The following is a 22,911-nucleotide window of genomic DNA, read 5'->3' as shown; positions in this document are numbered from 1 at the left end:
GTATGTGTAAAGTTGATTTTAAATGTACTTTAAATAAAGTTTGATTTGATTGATTTGGAAAACTATAACAAAGATGGAAAGAAGACCGAGAGAGAAGACACACAATGGACAGCCCAGCCTACAGTGAGCACAGGTATCAGAGCACTAAGAGCTCTGTTACCTGTGTTCACTGAAGACTGAGTTATCCAGTACGATCTTCTCCAGCAGCTCAATGAGTTCGTTGGGCAAGTCTGCAGTCATGAAGGCCTTGACTGTGACTGACACCTCCTCTGGGTCCTGGGTCTCAGACAGGGCGGTCTGCACCACCTGACAGGGAGGGAAAAAGAGATTTAGACAGGGTCATGAGTAGACGCATGAACCTCAAACTCCTTTATTGTTTACAGTAGGGTTCGGCCCAATTCCACTCTCAATTGAAGAAGTGAACTGAAATTCAATGAATTAACTGAAAAATCCTAGTAGAAAACTTAGGTCAATTTACAATTCATAAATTGTACAGAAAATCAACCCCAACCCTGGTTCAGAGATGGCACAGGGGTAACAGAAAGATGGGGGTCCTACCTGGTCGATGAGTGGTCTTCTGAAGGGGTTGGTCTCCAGCAGCACGCTGGCCCACAGGTCCGGGTCCCTGCGACGTACCAGGTAGCGAGACAGACTCTTGAACAGGGAGTTCTCATTGCACACCTGAGAGGAAACAGAGAGAACACAGTTACTCCACCAGGCTCTCACCTCACAACGTAGATAATTTATCACGCAATGCCTTTCTGTAACAAATGTAATTATATATGAAACTATTTCCTATAAGAAAGAGGAGAGGAAGAATAGACTACTGACATTGATGAGTTCCTGGTCACACTGTCCTCTCTCGTAGGCCACGCAGGCCAGGTGGGGGTCCCTCTTCTCACAGTACTTGCCCACCACGCGGCTGTCGTAGTAGGGGTTCTCACGCAGGAAGCGCTCAGGGTTGTTGTTACTGTCGATGTAGATCTTGGCCAGGGCATTGTGGGTAGCGGGCTCCTCACAGCCCTCATGGATACGGGCCTCCAGCCAGGGCAGGAGAAGCTTCAGCCTGAAAGAAAAGGAGGGGAGAGAGAAAGAGAGGGAGAGATGAGCCTGCTGACTACTACTGATAACACAGCTAGTATAATAAAGACTAAGTTATAAAGACACTTTTGTTCTGATAATCTGGTGTTTGAAGAGGTTGGGAGCTTGGGGCTGACGTACCAGCTACATTTCACCCCTCTAACTACTGGTTATTTTTTGCCATCTGATGAGAAGGGGTTGTTGTACCTGTTCCTCTTCTCCACCTCGGCCACCAGTTCGTCAGTGGAGAACTGTCCTCTGACCACCAGGATAAGACTCTTAATGACGTCCTCAGAACAGTCCACGTCCAGAAGCCCTCCTATCACCACCGGCAGACGGCTGGGGTTCACCTAACACACATACATGTCAATATCCTGCACACACATTCCTGGACACTGCATTTTGAGTGTGGGGGTGTTTTTCGAGTGTGCTAATAAATATAGTTTCTGTAGTTAGAATCTGAGAATATCAAGTTTGAAAGTTGGTACATTTTGGAAATGTAGACAAGTATTGTCTCGTAGATGCTTGCTAGTGTGTGAGTTTGACTTACTTTCTGCACGTAGATCTCAATGTATTTCTGCAGGTTGTTGCGGTACAGGTAGAGGACCAGGTCGTGGACAAAGTCAAAGCGGTCACACACAATGATGAGCGGGAGCTGGTCGGTCAGCTTGGCCTCCTGTCCAATCACAGAGCAGGGGGAGTGGTCAAGGTTAGTTTGACATCTGATCACAGCCAAACCTGACACGCTTTAACCACTGAGAATTCACAGGCTATATGTGATCATAATGGCTAGTATTGAAGCTTTGAAATGTTTTTTATTTTTAGTTCCTGTATGTATAGATGTTAAGAAAGTAGCAAAGAATGTAGCAAGTGGTTCAATGTTAAAATCCAAGCAATAAGTTTGACTAATCTTTTGGGGGTCATACAACCACTAATGTACTAATGATAAAATACRTATTAGAATCACTTAAAATGAAATTGGGAAGTTATTTCCAGTTAAAACGATCCTGCTCGAGTGATTTGAAAATTAGACATCAAGAACGTAACTCGAACGACAAACGGGAGGCATCACACTTTGAGAGGTTAGAAGATGGTTAAGTACCGCAAACATTTTGTTTGAGTTGACAGAAGAAAAGAAGGCAAAAAAGGAGAGAAACAAAAAGAAAACCCTATAGTATGGCTCAATCACACATGTACAGACCTAGGACTCCATCTGCAGGTACTACTGAGCTACTGCCACACACTCCCAATATTCCACTCCAGAACAAACACAACTTTTATAAAACGTGCAATAAACATAAAGACGCATTTATACAAGGAATTGGCAACTAGTTCTCATTCTAAGAAATAGCCTAAGCATCTTCTTATCCAGGTACTTGATTTCAATATCTAAACTAAGTGAACAAGCGTCGTTGTTCAAACAGTTGGAGAAGGACAGGAGGATGTATTCATAACCGTTCAACTGTTCTTTCTAATGTGTTAGCAAGCAAATAACTCTTAAGTTGGCTACACTTTAAATATGAAGATAAGCTGGCTACTTAAAAAAAAAATATATATATATATTTCATCGACAGACTTGAATACCAGATTATTGCAACAAAAAAAATCTGGTTAAAATATTTTGTTAAAATAATTGTATTATTAGTGGGTCTTATGGTTGTGGAAGGCTTATATTTAGCCTAGGTATAATTTTGCATGCAGTTTATTGACCTTTAAATTGCGCAACAAAGTTTCTTTAGAGATAAAAAAAAAAAAATATTAATCCAGATAAATTATGTGGGCACCCCTTCAAATTAGTGGATTTGACTACTTCAACCACACCAGTTGCATAAAATTGAGCACACAGCCATGCAATTTCCATAGACATTGTCAGTAGAATGGGCCTTACTGAAGAGCTGAGTGTCTTTCAACGTGGCACTTTCATAGGATGGCATTTTTCCAACAACTCAGTTCATCAAATTTCTGCCCTGCTAGAGCTGCCCCGGTTAACTGTAAGTGCTGCTATTGTGCAGTGGAAACGTGTAGGAGCAACAACGGCTCTGCCGCGAAGTGGTAGGCCACAAGCTCACAGAACAGGACCGCGAAAAAATAGTCTGTCCTCGATTGCGACACTCACTCCCGACCTCCAAACTGCCTCTGGAAGCAACGTCAGCACAAGAACTGTTAGCCGGGAGCTTCATTAAATGGGTTTCCATGGCCAAGCAACTGTACACAAGCCTAAGATCACCATGTACAATGGCAAGCATCGGCTGGAGTGGTGTAAAGCGCACTGCCGTTCAACTCTGGAGCAGTGGAAATGCGTTCTCTGGCGTGTTGAATCACGTTTCACCATCTGGCAATCCAACGGATTAATCTGGGTTTGGTGGATGCCAGGAGAAAGCTACCTGCCCGCATGCAGCGCCAATTGTAAAGTTTGGTGGAGGAGGAACAATTGTTTTTCCATGGTTAGGGTTAGGCCTCTTAGTACGAGTTAAGATTTCCCTTCACTGGAACTATCAATTATGTGCTTCCAACTTTGTAGCAACAGTTTGGGGAAGGCCCTTTCCTGTTTCAGCATGACAATGCCCCCATGCACAAAGCGAGGTCCATACAGTAATGGATTGTTGAGATCGTGTAGAAGAACAAATGGTCTGCAGAGCCCTGACCTCACCCAATCGAACCCCTTTGGGATGAATAAGAACGCCGACTGAGCCATGATTCAGTGCCCGACCTTWCTAATGCTCTTAGTAAGGTGGCTGAATGTAAGCAAGTCCCCGCAGCAATGTTACAACATCTAGTGGAAAGCCTTCCCAGAAGAGTGGAGGCTGTTATAGCAGCAAAGGGGGGACCAACTCCATATTAATGCCCATGATTTGGAATGAGAAGTTCAACGAGCAGCTGTCCACATACTTGTATATATCGTGAATCTCCCATATATGTAGTAAAAAGAGATTGGATTTATAGGCCATATTTCCCAGACCTAGTACAGCAGCTGGTTGTGTCTTATTCGTAATACATATCCCAGGTTTAATCCTGTATCTCTAGAAGTCAAGTGTGGAGTGAAAATAAAATAGTAAGGGAGTCCTGCACTTGGGGATAGATGTATCTGGTACATATCCTCGCATTCCAGACAACAGAAAAGCACAAGAGATAATAACCGGCATCACTTCTTACCATTGAAAGAAAAATGAGTGTTTCACGAATGCTAGTGTTAGCAGGCCGATATACATATTAATAGGATTGACAGAAGTTTTGTAAATTTCATTTCAATATAATTTCTAMATTTAAAACCATGTCATCATTGATTTTCAGCGCCAGAACGGTCTGGACGTCTAGGGGATCAACCGACTGAACACACGAGAACAGACGAGAGAGAATGAAATAATAAAGTTAAAGAAAGACAGAAAGGAGAGAAAAGTAAAAACAAAAAGGGAGAGTACAGTACATCTTCAGTCAGTTACATTTCACCTCCCTCTAGATACCTTCTCCCCCCAGACTCCATATTCTACCTTGAGGAAGTTCTTGACTCGTTCTGGGTCGTAGCAGTTGCTCTCTCTGCAGATCCTCTCCACCTCTTTGATCTGTCCCGTCTTGCAGGCAGCCTGGATGTACTTGAAGTGGACCTCTGCATCCTGGCTGAAGTTAACAATGGAACCCAGGAAGTAGAACAGACCTGGGACACCATGGAGACAATGTCAGTCAGGAGGAAATACAGTACCAGAGACCATGTCAGTCACGTCAGGACATCTTTTAATGTCACATGCACTTCTTGCAAACTCAAAAACCAACAATGCAATAATCAATAACAATGTAATACTAGAAAAAAAACATGAGAAATATGAAGAACACAATAAGCGTGTTCAATAGTACACATTTTGCTGGGAAAATAGAACAGCGATTACGAGAGGGCTGCTTCTGCCCCCCAAGAGACCGGAGCAGACGACTACTGTCACCATCTCATCGCCCCTTGTTTGATTAAATGTACGTCGCACTTCAGGCTATAATTACAAAACAGTCAGAATTAGCTGATAAAGATTTTTTTAAATGGACTCTTCCCTTAGGGACAATGCAATTTGTCAAAATCACAAACACTTTCCACCATGGTTTGTTTTGGACAATTGAAAACAGTGGCTCTCGCTCTCACTTAGTTTATTAAGCTGTAGCTCCATTATGATTGGCCACCTCGTCTCTAGTCTACCCTGAGCCTAAGAAGGTCCAGCCCAGTCCCAGTGTCCACCCCTCCAGGCCATTCTATTGAGACGATCAACACTCCTGCTGCCTCTGGCCTACTTGGGCATATAGCTGGAAGAGTGATCCAACAGGGTTCCAGACTAACTTTTTCCACTGCCGTCACTGGTGCTACCAACTTTTTCCAGTTGATGGCACCAGCACGATTTGGTCGCACTAATTTTTGATCTGACCCGTCTCTCATAATGTGCCTGTATTCCATACAGAACCAGGCTAATAATGACAAACAACCTTTAAAAATTAGCATTCCCTTGCAGGGCTTGACATTTAGGTACATTTGCCAGTCTACAGTTGTTGGGCCCTTTAAAATCAGTTTTATCTTCTGGTAAATTACATTTTCCCGGGTTAGTTTTTCCCTGTTTCCGAGTTCAGGTTCACACTCAAAATCACACTTTTTAATAGAAACAAATTTATTGACGTTCTAAGTCTACAACAATGCTTAAACCACATCAGGAGACCAACTCTGAGGTCTGGGAATAATAATTATTTAAAAAATGTGAAGGGTGTAGTTCCCCTTTAACTTCTTTGGGACAGGGGGGCAGTATTGAGTAGCTTAGATAAAAAGGTGCCCAGAGTAAACTGCCTGCTACTCTGTCCTAAAAGCTAGAATATGCATATAATTAGTAGATTTGGATAGAAAACACCGACGTTTCTAAAACTGTTTGAATGATGTCTGTGAGTATAACAGAACTCATATGGCAGGCAAAAACCTGAGAAAAAAATCCAACCAGGAAGTGGGAAATCTGAGGTTTGTAGTGTTTCAACTCTTTGCCTATCCAAGATACAGTGGAAATGTGGTCATATTGCACTTCCTAAGGCTTCCACTAGATGTCAACAGTCTTAGAACCTTGTTTGATGCTTCTACTATAAAGGGGGGTGGAATGAGAGGGGATTGAGTCAGAGGTCTGGTAGAGTGCCACGAGCTGGTCATGCGCATTCACATGAGAGGTAGCTTGCGTTCCATTGCATTTCTGAGGACAAAGGAATTCTCCGGTTGGAACATTATTGAAGATTTATGATAAAAACATCCTAAAGATGGATTCTATACTTAGTTTGACATGTTTCTACGAACTGTAATATGACTTGTCTGAACTTTCGCCTGGACCTGCCAGCGCGTCGTCAGTTTGGATTTGTGTACTAAACGCGCGAACAAAAGGAGGTGTTTGGACATAAATGGACTTATCGAACAAATCAAACATTTATTGTGGAACTGGGATTCCTGGAAGTGCATTCTGATGAAGATCAAAGGTAAGTGAATATTTATAATGCTATTTCTGACTTTGTTGACTCTACAACATGGCGGATATCTCTTTGGCTTGTTTGGGCTCTGAGCGCTGTACAGATTATTGCATGGTGTGCTTTTTCGGTAAAGCTTTTTTGAAATCTGACAGAGCGGTTGCATTAAGGAAAAGTTTATCTAAAGTTCTATGCATAACACATGTATTTTCATCAACATTTATAATGAGTATTTCTGTAAATTGATGTGGCTCTCTGCAAAATCACCGGATGTTTTGGAAGCAAAACATCACTGAACTTAACACGCCAATGTAAACATATTTTTGGATATAAATATGAACTTTATCGAACAAAACATACATGTATTGTGTAACATGAAGTCCTATGAGTGTCATCTGATGAAGATCAAAGGTTAGTGATTCATTTTATCTCTATTTATGCTTTTTGTGACTCATGGCTGTGTTTTTGGCTGTGTTTTTCTGTGGCTATGTACTGACCTAACATAATCGTTTGGTGTGCTTTCGTCGTAAAGCCTTTTTGAAATCTGACAAGTTGGCTGGATACACAACAAGTGTAGCTTTAATTTGGTGTATTGCATGTGTGATTTCATGAAAGTTTAATTTTTATAGTAATTTATTTGAATTTGGCGCTCTGCATTTTCACTGGATGTTGGCAATGCGGGACGCTAGAGGTTAATTCAATTGCACACCTAGCAAGAGACTGCTGTGTTTGGCTAGCTATGTTTTTGTAATGTCAAATGTTGTGTAGGCTACATGTGAAGGCAGAGTATGCAAAACAAATGCCCAGCGATTGTTACAAATCATCATGATATCATTGTGTCAGGTAGGCCTACTTTGCAGACAACATTTAATTAGGAAGGTTCTTTGGGAAACCTTCAGAAATGTTCATTCAAACAGCGCATGACTGAATTGTGCATTGCCAAGATTCAACAAAGACTTTTTCAATACCGAGACAATAAAATAAAAGCAAATTGTGACCAAAAACGTGACCAGCTACATATTTGCGCTGGCACCCTAGCGACCCAAAAAAAATAAATGGTATCGCACTGCTAAGTCAAAGGGTCACAAATGCAAATGTTTTGATCACAGTCTCGAACCCTGTCCAAGGAAGGGAAGTGTAAAATAGTGTGCGTGGCTGTATGTCTCACCCTCGAAGCTCTTGAAGGACTCGAAGAGCTCGGTTAGGGAGTTGGTGGAGAGCTGCTCGTGGTACTTGGAGGCCACCTGGACACAGATCTGCAGGTTCTGACGGATGTTGGCAGACAACATGGCCCTCAGGCACTCTAGAGAGTCCTCCACTGAGAGGGAGCCAAAGAAATTCACCAGCCACTAAGGGGAGGGAGGAGGGGAGAGACAGAAAGGGAGGAGATGAAAAGGGGGGGGGGAGAGCATGAGAGAAGAAAGTAGGGTCAGAGTTAGATAGTGTCATGAGGAAGTACACGACAGTCACATTCATCTAGCTGTGTTAATTGAAACTAATGTGACATGTTTTTTTTTTTTTACACTAGCTGACACGAGGGGGGACTGGCCTGAGTACTGCTGTCATACCTCTGGGTTGAGCAAGTGTGTGTGCACCACGGCCCGCTTGATGTCGTACAGGTCGGTGTAGTGCTCCAGAGCCCTCTGCAGCAGGCCAGCCTTCTCACACAGCTGGGCAATGTGGGCACGGTCGTAGTTGGTGAACATCTGGTTGCCCAGGATGGCATCAGCAACCTACAGAGAAGGATACGCATGGAACAGTGTTGAAGTGTGAATGTCAATTATGGCCTCGTTCGTTTTGAGGGCAACCGGATATTTGACTATCATATCCTCATCTAAATGTAAGGGGGGTGGGGTGTGTACCTGTGGGGCGTGCATGAGGTTCATCTCCAGTAGGCGTGTCTGCAGCGGCCCCTCAGATGGCCTGTTGTTCTTCAGGGCGTCCAGTAGGAATGAGGTACACTGCTGGATCAGGTTATACTCCATGAACACATCCACGATCTGAACAGACAGGGGACACGAGAGTAACAACATAACTGTCAGACACAGAAATACACTACTTACAATGAGTATTTGAAACTCTTGATTTAGCTTTGAGATTGCACTTTTGGGAGTATTTAATTGGTTCCATTGTACCAGTCAAACTAAATCAAGTGCATCCTAATTTTGACCAATGTATTTGACCCAGATCTGATCAGCACATTGACAGTTCAGAGTAGACAGTCCTGCCAAGCCCAGACAGAAGGAGTATAATAGTCGAGAGTGAATGACGTGGATGAGAGAGATGGCATGCTCTCGTCTAGGTTCTGTTCCCCTCTCCCTCAAACTCTCCCTCTATCCTAGCATGCTGACTAGACCGGGAGCGCCATAGCACGCATTTTGCTGTTGCTAGCTAATTTGTCCTGGGATATAAACATTGAGTTGTTATTTTACCTGAAATGCACAAGGTCCTCTACTCCGACAATTAATATACAGAAAAAAAGTGTAAACCGAGTTCGTTTCTAGTAATCTCTCCTCCTTCAGGCTTCTTCTTCGGTCTTTATATGGCGGCTGGCAACCAACTTTAAGGTGCATTACCACTACCAACTGGACTGGAGTGTGGACYTCAGTTCATATTTCAATTACCCACGTGGGTAAATGCTACTAAAAAACAATGCGACGGGAAAGCGGGACTTGCAGCGCGTCAAGCGACACAAATGGAACCAAGTTCTATTTTAGCGCCTGGCTACGCAGACACTCGTTGACGCGCAGGAGCAGTGTAGGTGCAAAACAAATGTACACAATCATTGTAACGCAAGCGGTGTGATCAGCATGTTAGCCTTCCCTCATCTCTCCCTTCCGTCTTCCTCCTTCACCCCTCTCATCTTCCCCCTATATCTCATCCCTCTCCCACTCTATCCCTTCCCACTCATCCTACCTCTTCCCCACCCCCACCACCAACCTGTGTGATGTCAGCCAGAGGCTCTTCGTCCTGGACCAGCATCTGTGAGAACTGCAGGCCCTGTTCTGGACTGATCCTCATCACGTTCCTCAGCAGGAAGATCCAGTCTGGAGTGTAGCCCACCTACCGACACAGGAAGAGCAAGACAATAGTTACATTTACCAATGCACCATCCTAAACCCTCTTTCATTGTCACTTCACGTACCTTTCATTCATACATCAAGTATCTAGCTAATGAAAGCTAAAGCCCTCCTTCCAACCCCCATTTGGTCTCAAAGAAGCCGACCCCATTCTAAAGCCCCTCTCGGGATGCTAATATACAGCTCATCCACTTCCTCAACTGTGTCATAAGGAAACCAAACCAAGGAAAGGAAACAAGATCATCAACAGAGCTCCATCTCAGAGTGAAAACGTACCTTCTTGGCGTACAGGACTATCTTGGGGAACTGTCCGGTCTCAGCGAAGCACTGGATGACCTTGTTGGGTACGTTGGCCCTCAGGTAGACGGAGAGAGCCAGGGTGGGGTCCACTGACTTCACCAGGTCGCCCAGCTCCTCAGAACATTCCAGCTGAGAAGAAACAAACGGTTAGTTTCACCACAAGTACCCTACAGGCGAGAGAACATACTCTATCATGTTTGGAATATAAATGTTTCTATTGTGCGTGATTTTTAACACATTAAACATTCACAAATAGTGTGAAGCAGAAAACTATGGGGGGGAAACATTGAGACCGACTACGGAGCCACCCATATTCCCCAGCGCTCTCTGGAGGGATTTTTTTTTTTTTTTTTTTTTTAACTCTTCAAATGCTCAGCATAGCAAACAGATTGCCTCACGTCAAAGAAAGGACAAACAACCCAGATGACTGGGGAGATATGAACATGGACACACACAGTTCAGGAAAGGCCTCTTCCTACAGGAAGTCAGATAACCATCTCCCCTCTTTCTCGGAGACAGACACACCTTGTCCTCTTTGAGCCACTTCTCCAGCAGCTGCTTGCGTCCCTGCTGTAGGACGGGCCTGCACAGCTCCAGGGACTCAAACTTGTTGAGCTGGCCCTGGTCCAGCAGGATGCCAAAGTACTGCAGCAGGGGAGATGTCTGGCCCGGCTGGGCTGGCACACTCTGGAACTTACGGATGGTGTCTGGAGTACGCAGGATACCCTGGAGGGGAGAGCAAAGAGGAGACGGAACAACAAGACATGGGTGGAGGGGGGCTGCTGCAGTTTATATACACAGAACGAAACTGCTGATGCATGGCTGTGAGAGGGTTTTGCTAGCAACATATTGTACATAGAAACACATACATGCTGGAGACAAACTATTCATTGTTTGTATTTGCATATCCAAAGTCTCTCGTGATCAAGTGAACTTCTAATCACTTTGATAGTGTATTGATGTAACATGATATGGACATCAGTAAGTTTACTTCCATTAAATCACAGTGATGTGATCAGACATCCCCTGTAGCGAGACCCTGTACTGTTTCTATACAAGTTACCTTTGGTGCATTGGCAGCCACCTTGGCAGCCTCAGAGTAGTTTCCCCCAGCAAACAGGTTGTTGAACTTGCGTGCGAACAGCTCCTCGGCCCCAGCTAGGTTGTTACGGACAGCCATGCGCAGAGCCAGGTCTGGGTTCTGGAGCACATTGGTGATATAGGGGATGATGTTCTCCTCCTCCACACACACCGACAGGACCTGGAGAGGACGTGGGTATGAGACAAGTTTGAACATAAACATAGGACCCAATAGTTGGTTCTTGGCCCCACTGGGTCGTCGTTTAAGACTGGTTCGATGACAAGAAACGCTAACTTTGTTGAATTGGCCATGTCCCAAGAAAACCCAAAAGGCTTATTTTTATTTTGCTGGGTCATGGGGCAAAAAATAAATAAATAACTTTGAGCGTTAGAGCTTTAACCCTTCCCACTAGTAGGATTGTTTGCATTGTTGTTTTCTTCTGTCTTTTTCTTGTTTCCTCTTTAGTTCATTCTCTTGGTTGTTGGTGTATTTGGGGGGGGTGGATGGAATTAATTGAGTAATTGTATAATKTATGTATTTCTCAAATGGTTGAAGGACAGCTACTGGGGAACTGTGGGGGGGGGATCTTGGAGGGTTCGGGTTCATGTTTTTTGGCCTGGTGGGAGAACTGTCAACGTGCCCTTGAGCAGGGTATTGACCCTGGATGCTTCTGTGTGTCGCTCTGAATGGGAATCTGTTGGATGACTGGTATGGTGTAGTTCTTGAAAGGCTTCACTGCAAGTATATTGTATGTTTCGGATATTCAATAAAATTAAAATAAAAAACCTTCCCACTAGTGCCAATTGGCCTGTATGSATAGGGCTAAATTGAAATATGGAAAGCATACACATAACCATGGTAGCAATTAATAAAAGGGAACAGTTTTGAGATTATGGGAAATTTATAAAGGGGAGGACAAAAGTTCAGACACAAGACTGAATCCAAACATTACACTTGATTTGTACATTTAACGTACTTACGCATTTTTGATAACGAAACCTGAAAATATTCAGTAACATAATATTCTAGGAAAATGTGGGGTAAGTGCAACATAAGACAAACAAATATGGGTTAGAGTGAGAGGACTAACTTGTGTCTCCAAATGGCCACACACCTCTGCAAAGTGTGCAGTTCCTAAGTAATTACAGTTCCTAAGTAATAAGGTGTTTTTCTGAGCTCTCCTAGCTGTGCCATTGAGGAACAAGAGCAAGCACACCTGTAGTTGTTTGAAACACAGCCCTGCATGCCCCCTTTACACAATTACTGTTGTTGTTGTGCAATCCAACGGTCCATTATAAATCATAATCTGGATCAGGTGGGCATCATTTGAAAGCTTGTTCTAGTACCACCATGACTAGCTAAATTATAAAATACGATCTTACAGTGTTAGGCTCTCACAAGGCAGATCGTCATTTCGAAGCATATAGAATCGAGTCATTAATGCAAATTTGTCACAATACAACAAACATAGGCTCATTCTGTTCAGGACAACCCAGGGTATAACTGCAAGTCATCTTGTAACTAAGTCAAACACTGATCATAAACATTGACACTGTATATGACATGAGTTTTATGATATGGAAATGTGAAGTGCACATTTGGACTCACAGGTGTTTGGCTTGCTTGTATGACATCAAAGTGGTATTTATTATAATCTTCAATGTATCATCTTTCAAAATACATAGTCCTCTTAACTTACAGCATTTCCCTCACTAAGACAACAAAAAATGTTGAGCGAGGGGCTCAAGTTCAGAATGGCTGTCAGTCAAAACCCATACAGAGCTGTGAAGTGGACCCTGAGCTCTGACATGTATAGCGTGTTACTGTACAGCCCTTGTGTTACAATTTAGGCGCTTATCAGTGCCCAAATCAGCCATTTTCAACCTGCATACCGGTATGCGTGTAAGGGGCAACATTTACATGGGGCTGACAGAAAATKATATTTCAGTTTAAACTAAATCAACAAAACATTGCTCTACTGATCCTTTTCTCTTCATCTCAATAGTGTTTATTGACCTACTTGTTGACAGGGGAGTGTATCTACTATCCAGCTACAATGGCGTCTGTTCTTGTACATGGTTCCCATTGAAGGACATGTAGAGACGCCAGCATATGCTCCAGGTCAGGTTCCTAACAGACAGGACGGTAGATGGTAGGCCAGAGATCTGTAACAGTGTGTAAGGCAATCCCATCCACAGCGTCACAAGTAAACAAAGGACACAGCCATGTGTGGAAAGGATGAAGAGGGAGAGGTGTTCGCTTTCTGCTGGAGAGACGGCACTAGCTAACCATTTGTTTGTTCGCTCTTTGTACTTTTCCTCCACCAACCCAGTTAACTATGGAGAACTGGCAAACAATCAGGTGGGAGAGGAAAGTCAGCGAGGTCAAACGGGGAAAGTTTGGGCCGGACTTGGGTACTTTATAAACGGATTAGGGTTAATGAGGGCCTATGTTTAATTATCGGTGGTATAAAGTACTCAAGTAAAAAATACTTTAAAGTATTACTTAAGTAGTTTTTTGGGGTATCTGGATTTGACAACTTACTTCACTACATCCCTAAATAAAATAAATGGCCTTTACACTCCATCCATTTTCGCTGACACCCAAAAGTACTCACTGCATTTTGAATGCTTAGCAGGAAAGGAAAATGGTCTAATTCACACACTTATCAAGAAAACTTCCCTGGTCATCTCTACTGCCTCTGATCTGGAGGATTCACTAAACACAAATGCTTGTATGTAAATAATGTCTGACTGTGCACCTGGCTATCATTTTTATTTTGCTCAATATGGAATTTGATACATTTATTTTAGCAATTACACGTACTTTTGATACTTAACTATATTTAAAACCAAATACTTTTAGAATTTTACTGGATGACTTTCACTTGAGTCATTTTCTATTAAGGTATCTTTACTTTTACCCAAGTATGACAATTGGGTACTTTTTCCACCACTGTTGATTATCTAAAAACTAATATAATTTAGCAAAGTAAGAATCTATTCAAAATTGCCTCTACCACATATCAATAACAAAATCCATGTGTGTATAGTGCGTATGTTATCGTGTGTTTGTATGCATGTGTATGTTAGTGTTGCTTCACAGTCCCTGCTGTTCTGTAAGGTAACATTTAATCAAAATGTTACTGCTGGCATGAGTTACTTGATGTGGAATAGAGTTCCATTTAGTCAAGGCTCTATGTAGTACTGCGCCTCCCATAGTCTGTTCTGGACTGGGAGACTGAAGAGACCTCAAGTGGCATGTCTTGTGGGATATGAATGGGTGTCCGAGCTGTGTGCCAGTAGTTCAAACAGACAGCTCGGTGCATTCAGCTTGACAACACTTCTTACAAAAACAAGTAGTGATGAAGTCAATCTCTCCTCCACTTTGAGCCAGGAGAGATTGACATGCATATTATACATGTTAGCCCTCTGAGTAAATCCAAGGGCCAGCCGCGCTGTCCTGTTCTGAGCCAAATGCAATTTTCCTATGTCCCTCTTTGTGGCACCTGACCACATGACTGAACAGTAGTCCAGGTGCAACAAAATTAGGGCCTGTAGGACCTGCCTTGTTGATAAAGTGCTGTTCTGCATTAACAGCATTATTATAGACAAACTCCTTCCCATCCTAGCTACGGTTGTATCGATCCGTTTTGACCATGATTTTTATAATCCAAGCAGTTTAGTGTCCTCTATTTGCTCAATTACCACATTATTCATTACAATATTTAGTTAAGGTTTAGTTAATGATTTGTCCCAAATACAATGTTTTTAGTTTGAAATATTTAGGACTAACTTATTCCTTGCCACCCATTCTGAAACTATCTGCAGCTCTTTGTTAAGTGTTGCTGTAGTGGCTGACATGTATAGTGTTGAGTCATCCGCATACATAGACACACTGGCCTTACTCAAAGCCAGTGGCATGTCATTAGTAAAGAATGAAAAAAAGGTGCTTAGACAGCTGCCTTGGGGAATTCCTGTTTCTACCTGGATTATGTTGGAGGCTTCCATTAAATAACACCCTCTGTTCTGTTAGACAGGTAAAGCTTTACCCACAATATAGCAGGGGGTTTAAAGTCATAACGCATATGTTTTTCCAGCAAGACTGCTTGATAATGTCAAAAGCCGCACTGAAGTCTAACAAAACAGCCCCCCCAATCTTTTTATCATCAATTTCTCTCAGCCAATCACTCATTTGTGTAAGTGCTGTGCTTGTTGAATGTCCTTCCCTATATGCGTACTGAAAGTATGTTGTCAATTTGTTTACTGTAAAATAGCACTGTATCTGGTCAAACAATTTCCCCAGATGTTTACTAAGGGTTGGTAACAGGCTGATTGATTGGCTGTTTGAGCCAATAAAGGGGGCTTTACTATTCTTGGGTAGTGGAATGACTTGAGCTTCCCTCCAGGCCTGAGGGCACACACTTTCTATTAGGCTTAAATTGAAGATATGTAAAATAGGAGTGGCAATATCATTCGCTATTATCCTCAGTAATTTCCCATCCAAGTGTCAGACCCCAGGGGCTTGTCATTGTTGATAAACCATTTTTTCACCTCTCCCACGCTTACTTTACTGAATTCAAAATTACATAATTTGGTCAGATATACTTGATGTGTAGTGTCAGCATTTGTTGCTGGAATGTCATGGGAGCACTGAGCCAGGCCGTGGGTTGGGACTGGTACATGGTAATGATGGTAAATGCATCATTAGTGTGACAGTAACATGTGTCTCTGGTGGTAGGTTCTATGTGGGGGTATGTTAATCTTGCCAAGGAAATGGCCTCTGCKCCATCTGTAGTGGCCTATACTCTCACCAACAGGCAGCAGATTCAGGGCCTGTCAAAAGCCATCAGCGTCATTGAGTTAGTGCACTCACAACCATTGCATAGACTGCACCATAGACTCAGCTAGCTAAACCACATACTGTATTACACATGCAAATTAAACCACACACGTTTTTACTTCTAGGAGCTTTGAGATGGCTGTGACGAAAACAGAATTGAAATGCACCGAGGGCAACAAGGCGTATTAGGCTAAACTAACTGTTCTGGGAGCACTGAGCCAGGCCGTGGGTTGGGACTGGTACATGGTAATGATGGTAAATGCATCATTAGTGTGACAGTAACATGTGTCTCTGGTGGTAGGTTCTATGTGGGGGACTGGAGAGAGGAGGAGCCCAACGATAACAAGCGCAGCAGGTCACTGCCCACAGCTGTTAACAGGCATGACTACACCTCATTCTCCCCTTCACTCAGAAGGGTCAGAAAGACCATTCCCCTAATAATATCATTGGGCTAATAAAGGTGGGTGGGATGGAGGGAAAGAAAAGAGTAGTAAAATTATAGCTTCTTTGTGGAAATGTGCCCTCTCTCCACCTGTGTGTCTGTCTGTTGAATAGCGGGAACCCGGTTATAGAGATTTACCGCCCCAAATTACTCACCTTTTCCCGGGATATATAACTGAGAAACCAGTAAATTATAATTTATTATTCATGAAATGGAACTTTAAATGATAGTCGATGTCTAAATCAGGCTTCTCTACAGCCTCTGCATAATTAATCATCAACGCTCTGGGTGGGGACAGACAGCCCATCTCACTATGGAGCGCAGTTCAACGCATGTAGACCTATCAACTCATAATGGTAACTTTTTTTTCTTGTGACAGGTAGGCATGCATTTGCTGCAGCATAGTCTATGCTACAGTAATAAAGACCAAATGCACCTCTAATTCACTACTCTTTTCTCTCCATCAACTCAATTCAAATTGCATCTAAAATAGATAATCCTGTTCAAGAATGAGATATGTCCTAGCTTACCCCTTTCAGGTAATAAATTCAATGCAGTATTAGCCTTACATTTAGCTAATTAATAATAGGTTATGCATAATAAGCTTCTAACTTACAGCCTTGTCACTTGTGCAATACGTACGCATGGCACTTCTAACCCCCCCCCCCCTTAAAAGAGTTAGATGCACTATTGTAAAGTGGTTGTTCCACTGGATATCATAAGGTGAATGCACCAATTTGTAAGTCGCTCTGGATAAGAGCGTCTGCTAAATGACTTAAATGTAAATGTAATGCACGCACCTGTGCTCTGCTGGCCTCTCCCCTTAAAAAACACTCCGTAGCTCTTCAAGTCCCATGTAGGAAAAGCTAGACTAGTATAGCTTACTGGATATTGTTTTTTTTAGCATTTCTTATACCAATAAATTATTCAAAGAATAATTGCAGAATGTTAAATACAGCAGCCAATAGAACTCACGGATAGTTTGAAAGAGCGAACGCGCAATGGCGGTAGGCTATTGCAGTTATTTATTCAGACCCATAACCATTCAATCTTCATTAAGAGAAGTGAAGGCCTTCTGTATCTAATTCTTGTCCTATATTATTCAACCATGTCATTAGAACGATGAAGATATGGACAATGAAACATTTAATTTAACTGTTGAAAGCGAGGAAGAAATGAAGCTACAATAGAAAGAGAAGGTAGGCTATAACATTAGAGGAAATATTATGAAAGATATGTCGTCAGCCAACCAATTATACAAATAGGCCCCATTATATTATGAAATCAAAATCTAATTCACTAGTCTAGTGCTTCGCACTAGACTCGCATGTTCTCTCTGCTTTAGCATGGCGCCGGAAGAAATGGAAGCAGTTTTACGGGCGCCCAACCAATTGTGCTATTATGTGGGGTTTTTTGCGTTATTTGTAACTTATTTTGTACATAATGTTTCTGCAACCGTATCTTACGGCAAAAAAGAGGTTCTGATGTCAGGACAGCGATCACTCACCTCGGATTAGACAAAGATTATTTCTTCAACAAGCAAGACGCACAGGACATTCTCCAAACACCCGACAGGGCCAGCATCCCCGTTATTTTCAAGAGGAAGCGACGCAGGTACAGAGGACAAAGAGCCGGATGCCTGGTCAGGACCCGGAAGAGGCGAGTGGGAAAGCTGCCGTTACCGTCTATACTACTCGCCAACGTGCAATCATTGGACAATAAACTAGACAAGGTACGATCACGAATATCCTACCAACGGGACATCAAAAACTGTAATATCCTATGTTTCACGGAATCATGGCTGAATGACGACATGGATATTCAGCTAGCGGGTTATACGCTGCACCGGCAAGATAGAACAGCACACTCTGGTAAGACGAGGGGGGGGGGCAGTCTGTGTATATTTGTAAACAGCTGGTTCACGAAATCTAAGGAAGTCTCTAGATTTTGCTCACCTGAAGTAGAGTATACTGTGATAAATTGCAGGCCACTACTTGCCTAGAGAGTTTAACTATACTTTTCGTGGCTGTTTATTTACCACCACTGACAGATGCTGGCACTAATACATCTGACTGAGTGCGGTCTAAGGAAATAAGCAAACAGGAAACCACTCACCCAGAGGCGGCGCTCCTAGTGGCCGGAGACAATAATGCAGGGAAACTTAAATCAGTTCTACCAAATTTCCATCAATATGTTAAATGTGCAACCAGAGGGAAAGAAATTCTAGAACACCTGTACTCCACACAGAGACGCGTGCAAAGCTCTCCCTCGCCTTCCATTTGGTAAATCCGACCACAACTCTATCCTCCTGATTCCTGCTTACAATCAAAAATTAAAGCAGGAAGCACCAGTGACTCGGTCTAAATAAAGGTGGTCAGATGAAGCAGATGCTAAACTACAGGACTGTTTTGCTAGCATCCCGAAACATGTTCCGGGATTCTTCCAATGGCATTGAGGAGTACACCACATCAGTTCAGTCACAGGCTTTATCAATAAGTGCATCGAGGACATCGTCCCCACAGTGACTGTACGTACATACCCCAACCAGAAGCCATGGATTACAGGAAACATTTGCACTGAGCTAAAGGGTAGAGCTGCCGCTTTTAAGGTGCGGGACTCTAACCCGGAAGCTTACAAGAAATCCAGCTATGCCCTGTGACGAACCATCAAACAGGCAAAGCATCAATACAGGACTAAGATTGAATCATACTACCCCGGCTCCAATGCTCATCTTATGTGGCAGGGCTTGCAAACTATAAGACTACAAAAGGGAAGCCCAGCCGCGAGCTGCCCAGTGACACGAGCCTACCAGACAAGCTAAATAACTTCTATGCAAGCAACACTGAGGCATGCATGAGCGCATCAGCTGTTCCGGACGACTGTGTGGTCATGGTCTCCATAGCCGACGTGAGTTAGACCTTTAAACAGGTCAACATACACAAGGCTGCGGGGCCAGGCGGATTACCAGGACGTGTGCTCCAGGCATGTGCTGACCAACTGGCATTTTCAACATGTCCCTGATTGAGTCTGTAATACCAACATGTTTCAAGCAGACCACCATAGTCCCTGTGCCCAAGAACACAAAGGCAACCTGCCTAAATGACTACAGACCCGTAGCACTCACGTCCGTAGCCATGAAGTGCTTTGAAAGGTTGGTAATGGCTCAAGACCATTATCCCAGAAACCCTAGACCTACTCCACATACCGCCCAAACAGATCCACAGATGATGCAATCTCTATTGCACTCCACACTGCCCTTTCCCACCTGGACAAAAGCGGAACACCTATGTGAGAATCCTATTCATTGACTACAGCTCAGCGTTCAACACCATAGTACCTTCAAAGCGCATCACTAAGCTAAGGATCCTGGGACTAAACACCTCCCTCTGCAACTGGATCTTGGACTTCCTGATGGGCCGCCCCCAGGTGGTGAGGGTAGGTAGCAACACATCTGCCACACTGATCCTCAACACTGGAGCTCCCCAGGGGTGCGTGCTCAGTCCCCTCATGTACTCCCTGTTCACCCACGACTGCATGGCCAGGCACAACTCCAACACCATCATTAAGTTTGCAGACGACACAACAGTGGTAGGCCTGATCACCGACAAGACAGCCTATAGGGAGGAGGTCAGAGACCTGGCCGGGTGGTGCCAGAATAACCACCTATCCCTCAACGTAACCAAGATTAAGGAGATGATTGTAGACTACAGGAAAAGGAGGACCGAGCACGCCCCCATTCTCATCGACGGGGCTGTAGTGGAGCAGGTTGAGCGCTTCAAGTTCCTTGGTGTCCATGTCATCAACAAACTAGAATGGTCCAAACACACCAAGACCGTCGTGAAGAGGGCACTCAGGAAACGAAAAAGATTTGGCATGGGTCCTGAGATCCTCAAAAAGCTTCTACAGCTTCAACATCGAGAGCATCCTGACTGGTTGCATCACTGCCTGGTATGGCAATTGCTCGGCTTCTGACCGCAAGGCACTACAGAGGGTAGTGCGTACGRCCCAGTACATCACTGAGGCTAAGCTGCCTGCCATCCAGGACCTCTACACCAGGCGGTGTCAGAGGGGTGCTGTTTCAACTTCGACATTTTGCGTCTCCAAATTAAACTGCCTCGTACTCAATTCTTGCTCGTACAATATGCATAATTATTATTACTATTGGATAGAAAACAATCTCTAGTTTCTAAAACCGTTTGAATTATGTCTGTGGGTGAACCAGAACTCTTTCTACAGCGAAAATCATGACAGGACATGCGAAGGTCTGAAAACTAGGCTCTGATCTCGGATCAGTTTTAAGCTCTGTGTGCGCCCTATGGATCGAAATGAACTGCACCCGCCTTCCCCTGGATGTCAGTAACCAATGAGAAGTGGAATGGTGTTTCTACGTATTTCTCAGAGCTTATAAAAGGGCAAGGAACGAGGTGCGCTCCCTTTTCGACTTCCGCCATTACGCAACAGAGGACATCAGAATCGCATGCTCAAAAGCTCTCGTTATCGGCCTTAGATATGTCCGTCTGTAATTTAATTCGGTATAGGTGTTAGAAACATCATAACGAAGTTATTTGAAACCGATTTATATCAGGTTATGCGAGTATATTGCTATTTTCTGAATTTTCGTAGTATTGCATTTGAGGATTTGGACATGTTTGTGCCACGTAGCTACTGTTAGCTGCTAGTTCCGAAGTTGAAGTGGACGTTTTACAACAAAGCAACGATTATTTTGGACAAAAGGACACCTTGCCCAAGATTCTGATGGAAGCTCGTCCAAAAGTAAGAACTATTTATGATTTTATTCCGTATTTGTGGAAAAATGTAAACGCATTTTTCGGCCAATATTGCGGCACTAGTCTGGCTGTAACGCACACTATGTCTAGTAACGTTAATTTTAAAAATCTAAATCAGCGGTTGCATTAATAACCAATGCATCTTTCATTAGCTGTCCAACCTGTATTTTTTTAGTCAATCTAATCGATAAATAATCGTAAACTTAGGTGCCCTTCCAAGATGGCGCCGGCCAGAATGCATGCCATGTTTTGACTGATTACATAGCATAACCACGATTTGTGATGCTAAATATGCAMATTTTCGAACAAACTCTATATGCATTGTGTAATATGATGTTACAGGACTGTCATCTGAAGAATTCTGAGAAGGTTAGTGAAAAAATTTATATATTTTGGTGGCGATAACGTTATCGCCCCTTTTGCATTGATTCAATGCTGGGGTGATGTTAGCTCATGTGGTATGCTAATATAACGATATTGTGTTTTCGCTGTAAAACACTTAGAAAATCTGAAATATTGTCTGGATTCACAAGATCTGTGTTTTTCAATTGCTGTACGCTGTGTATTTTTCAGAAATGTTTTAAGATGAGTAATTAGGTAATACACGTTGCTCTCTGTAGTCATTCTAGTCGCTTTGGGTGAGTTTTGTGATAGTGGCTGCAATGGTAAACTGATTTATACCTGAAAAATGCACATTTTTCTAAAAAAACATATGCTATACCATAAATATGTTATCAGACTGTCATCTTATGAAGTTGTTTCTTGGTTAGTGGCTATATATATCTTTATTTAGTCGAAATTGTGATAGCTGCCCATGCAGGAAACAAATGGTGGAGAAAAAAAAGTTGTCTTTTGCTATGGTGGTTAGCTAATAGAAATACATATTTTGTCTTCCCTGTAAAACATTTTAAAAAATCGGAAATGATGGCTGGATTCACAAGATCTGTATCTTTCATTTGGTGTCTTGGACTTGTGATTTCATGAACATTTTATTATATGATATCCCTGTGGCTTTAGGCTAGGCTATGCTAGTCAGCTTTTTTGATGGGGGGGATCCCGGATCCGGGGTTGTGACTCGTTAGAGGTTAAGGCCCTAAAAATTGTCAAAGACCCCAGCCACCCCAGTCAGACTGTTCTCTCTACTACCACATGGCAAACGGTACCGGAGTGCCAAGTCTAGGACAAATAGGCTTCTCAACAGTTTTTACCTCCAAGCCATAAGACTCCTGAACAGGTAATCAAATGGCTACCCGGACTATTTGCATTGTGTGCCCCCCCCCAACCCCTCTTCTTACGGTGCTGCTACTCTGTTGATCATATATGCAGTCACTTTAACCATATCTACATACTACCAAAAAAATCTGCCTGACTAACCGGTGTCTATGTAGCCTCACTACTTTTATAGCTTGTCTTCTTACTGTTGTTTTATTTCTTTACCTACCTATTATTCACCTAATACCTTTTTTGCACTATTGGTTAGAGCCTGTAAGTAAGCATTTCACTGTAAGGTCTACCTACACCTGTTGTATTTCGGCACACGTGACAAATAAACTTTGATTTGATGTGCATAATTCCAATCAATATAACACAATACAGTAACACAGTTCACACTCCAAAAGACTGGCCTACTGGAGCTGGTTTCATGTATTTACCCAGGAGAGCATATAGCTAGCTACATCCATGGGCTTTTGTGTTTTTCTGTCATGAGTAATGTACAGTAGCCTACATCATATTTATTGGATAACCACACAATGCTTTGGGCTTTTTTGGGCTTGGGCTCATTAATTGTATTTAATGTCTGGCTCAGGCTTGAATTTTGGATCAAAGCTCTAATCA

General features: G+C 43.0%; 1 protein-coding gene across 1 annotated transcript in view; it reads right to left on the bottom strand.

The window, feature by feature from the left end:
- Positions 1-22,911, bottom strand: part of cltca (clathrin, heavy chain a (Hc)) — a 71,208-nt gene that overhangs the window by 17,641 nt on the left and 30,656 nt on the right. The window contains exons 7-19 of the mRNA XM_024012202.2: positions 10,987-11,184; positions 10,449-10,649; positions 9,900-10,052; positions 9,484-9,606; positions 8,406-8,543; positions 8,112-8,276; positions 7,712-7,892; positions 4,569-4,732; positions 1,631-1,756; positions 1,288-1,430; positions 832-1,066; positions 559-681; positions 161-306 (exon numbers count right to left, since the gene is read on the bottom strand). Coding sequence (XP_023867970.1) covers positions 161-306; positions 559-681; positions 832-1,066; positions 1,288-1,430; positions 1,631-1,756; positions 4,569-4,732; positions 7,712-7,892; positions 8,112-8,276; positions 8,406-8,543; positions 9,484-9,606; positions 9,900-10,052; positions 10,449-10,649; positions 10,987-11,184 — 2,096 coding nt within the window. The remainder of the gene's footprint in view (positions 1-160; positions 307-558; positions 682-831; positions 1,067-1,287; positions 1,431-1,630; positions 1,757-4,568; positions 4,733-7,711; positions 7,893-8,111; positions 8,277-8,405; positions 8,544-9,483; positions 9,607-9,899; positions 10,053-10,448; positions 10,650-10,986; positions 11,185-22,911) is intronic.

Source organism: Salvelinus sp. IW2-2015, linkage group LG20 (assembly GCF_002910315.2).
Source record: "Salvelinus sp. IW2-2015 linkage group LG20, ASM291031v2, whole genome shotgun sequence".
Taxonomy (NCBI): domain Eukaryota; kingdom Metazoa; phylum Chordata; class Actinopteri; order Salmoniformes; family Salmonidae; genus Salvelinus; species Salvelinus sp. IW2-2015.
The sequence above is the reverse complement of the archived record's forward strand: the minus strand, read 5'-3'. Positions and strand labels throughout refer to the sequence as shown.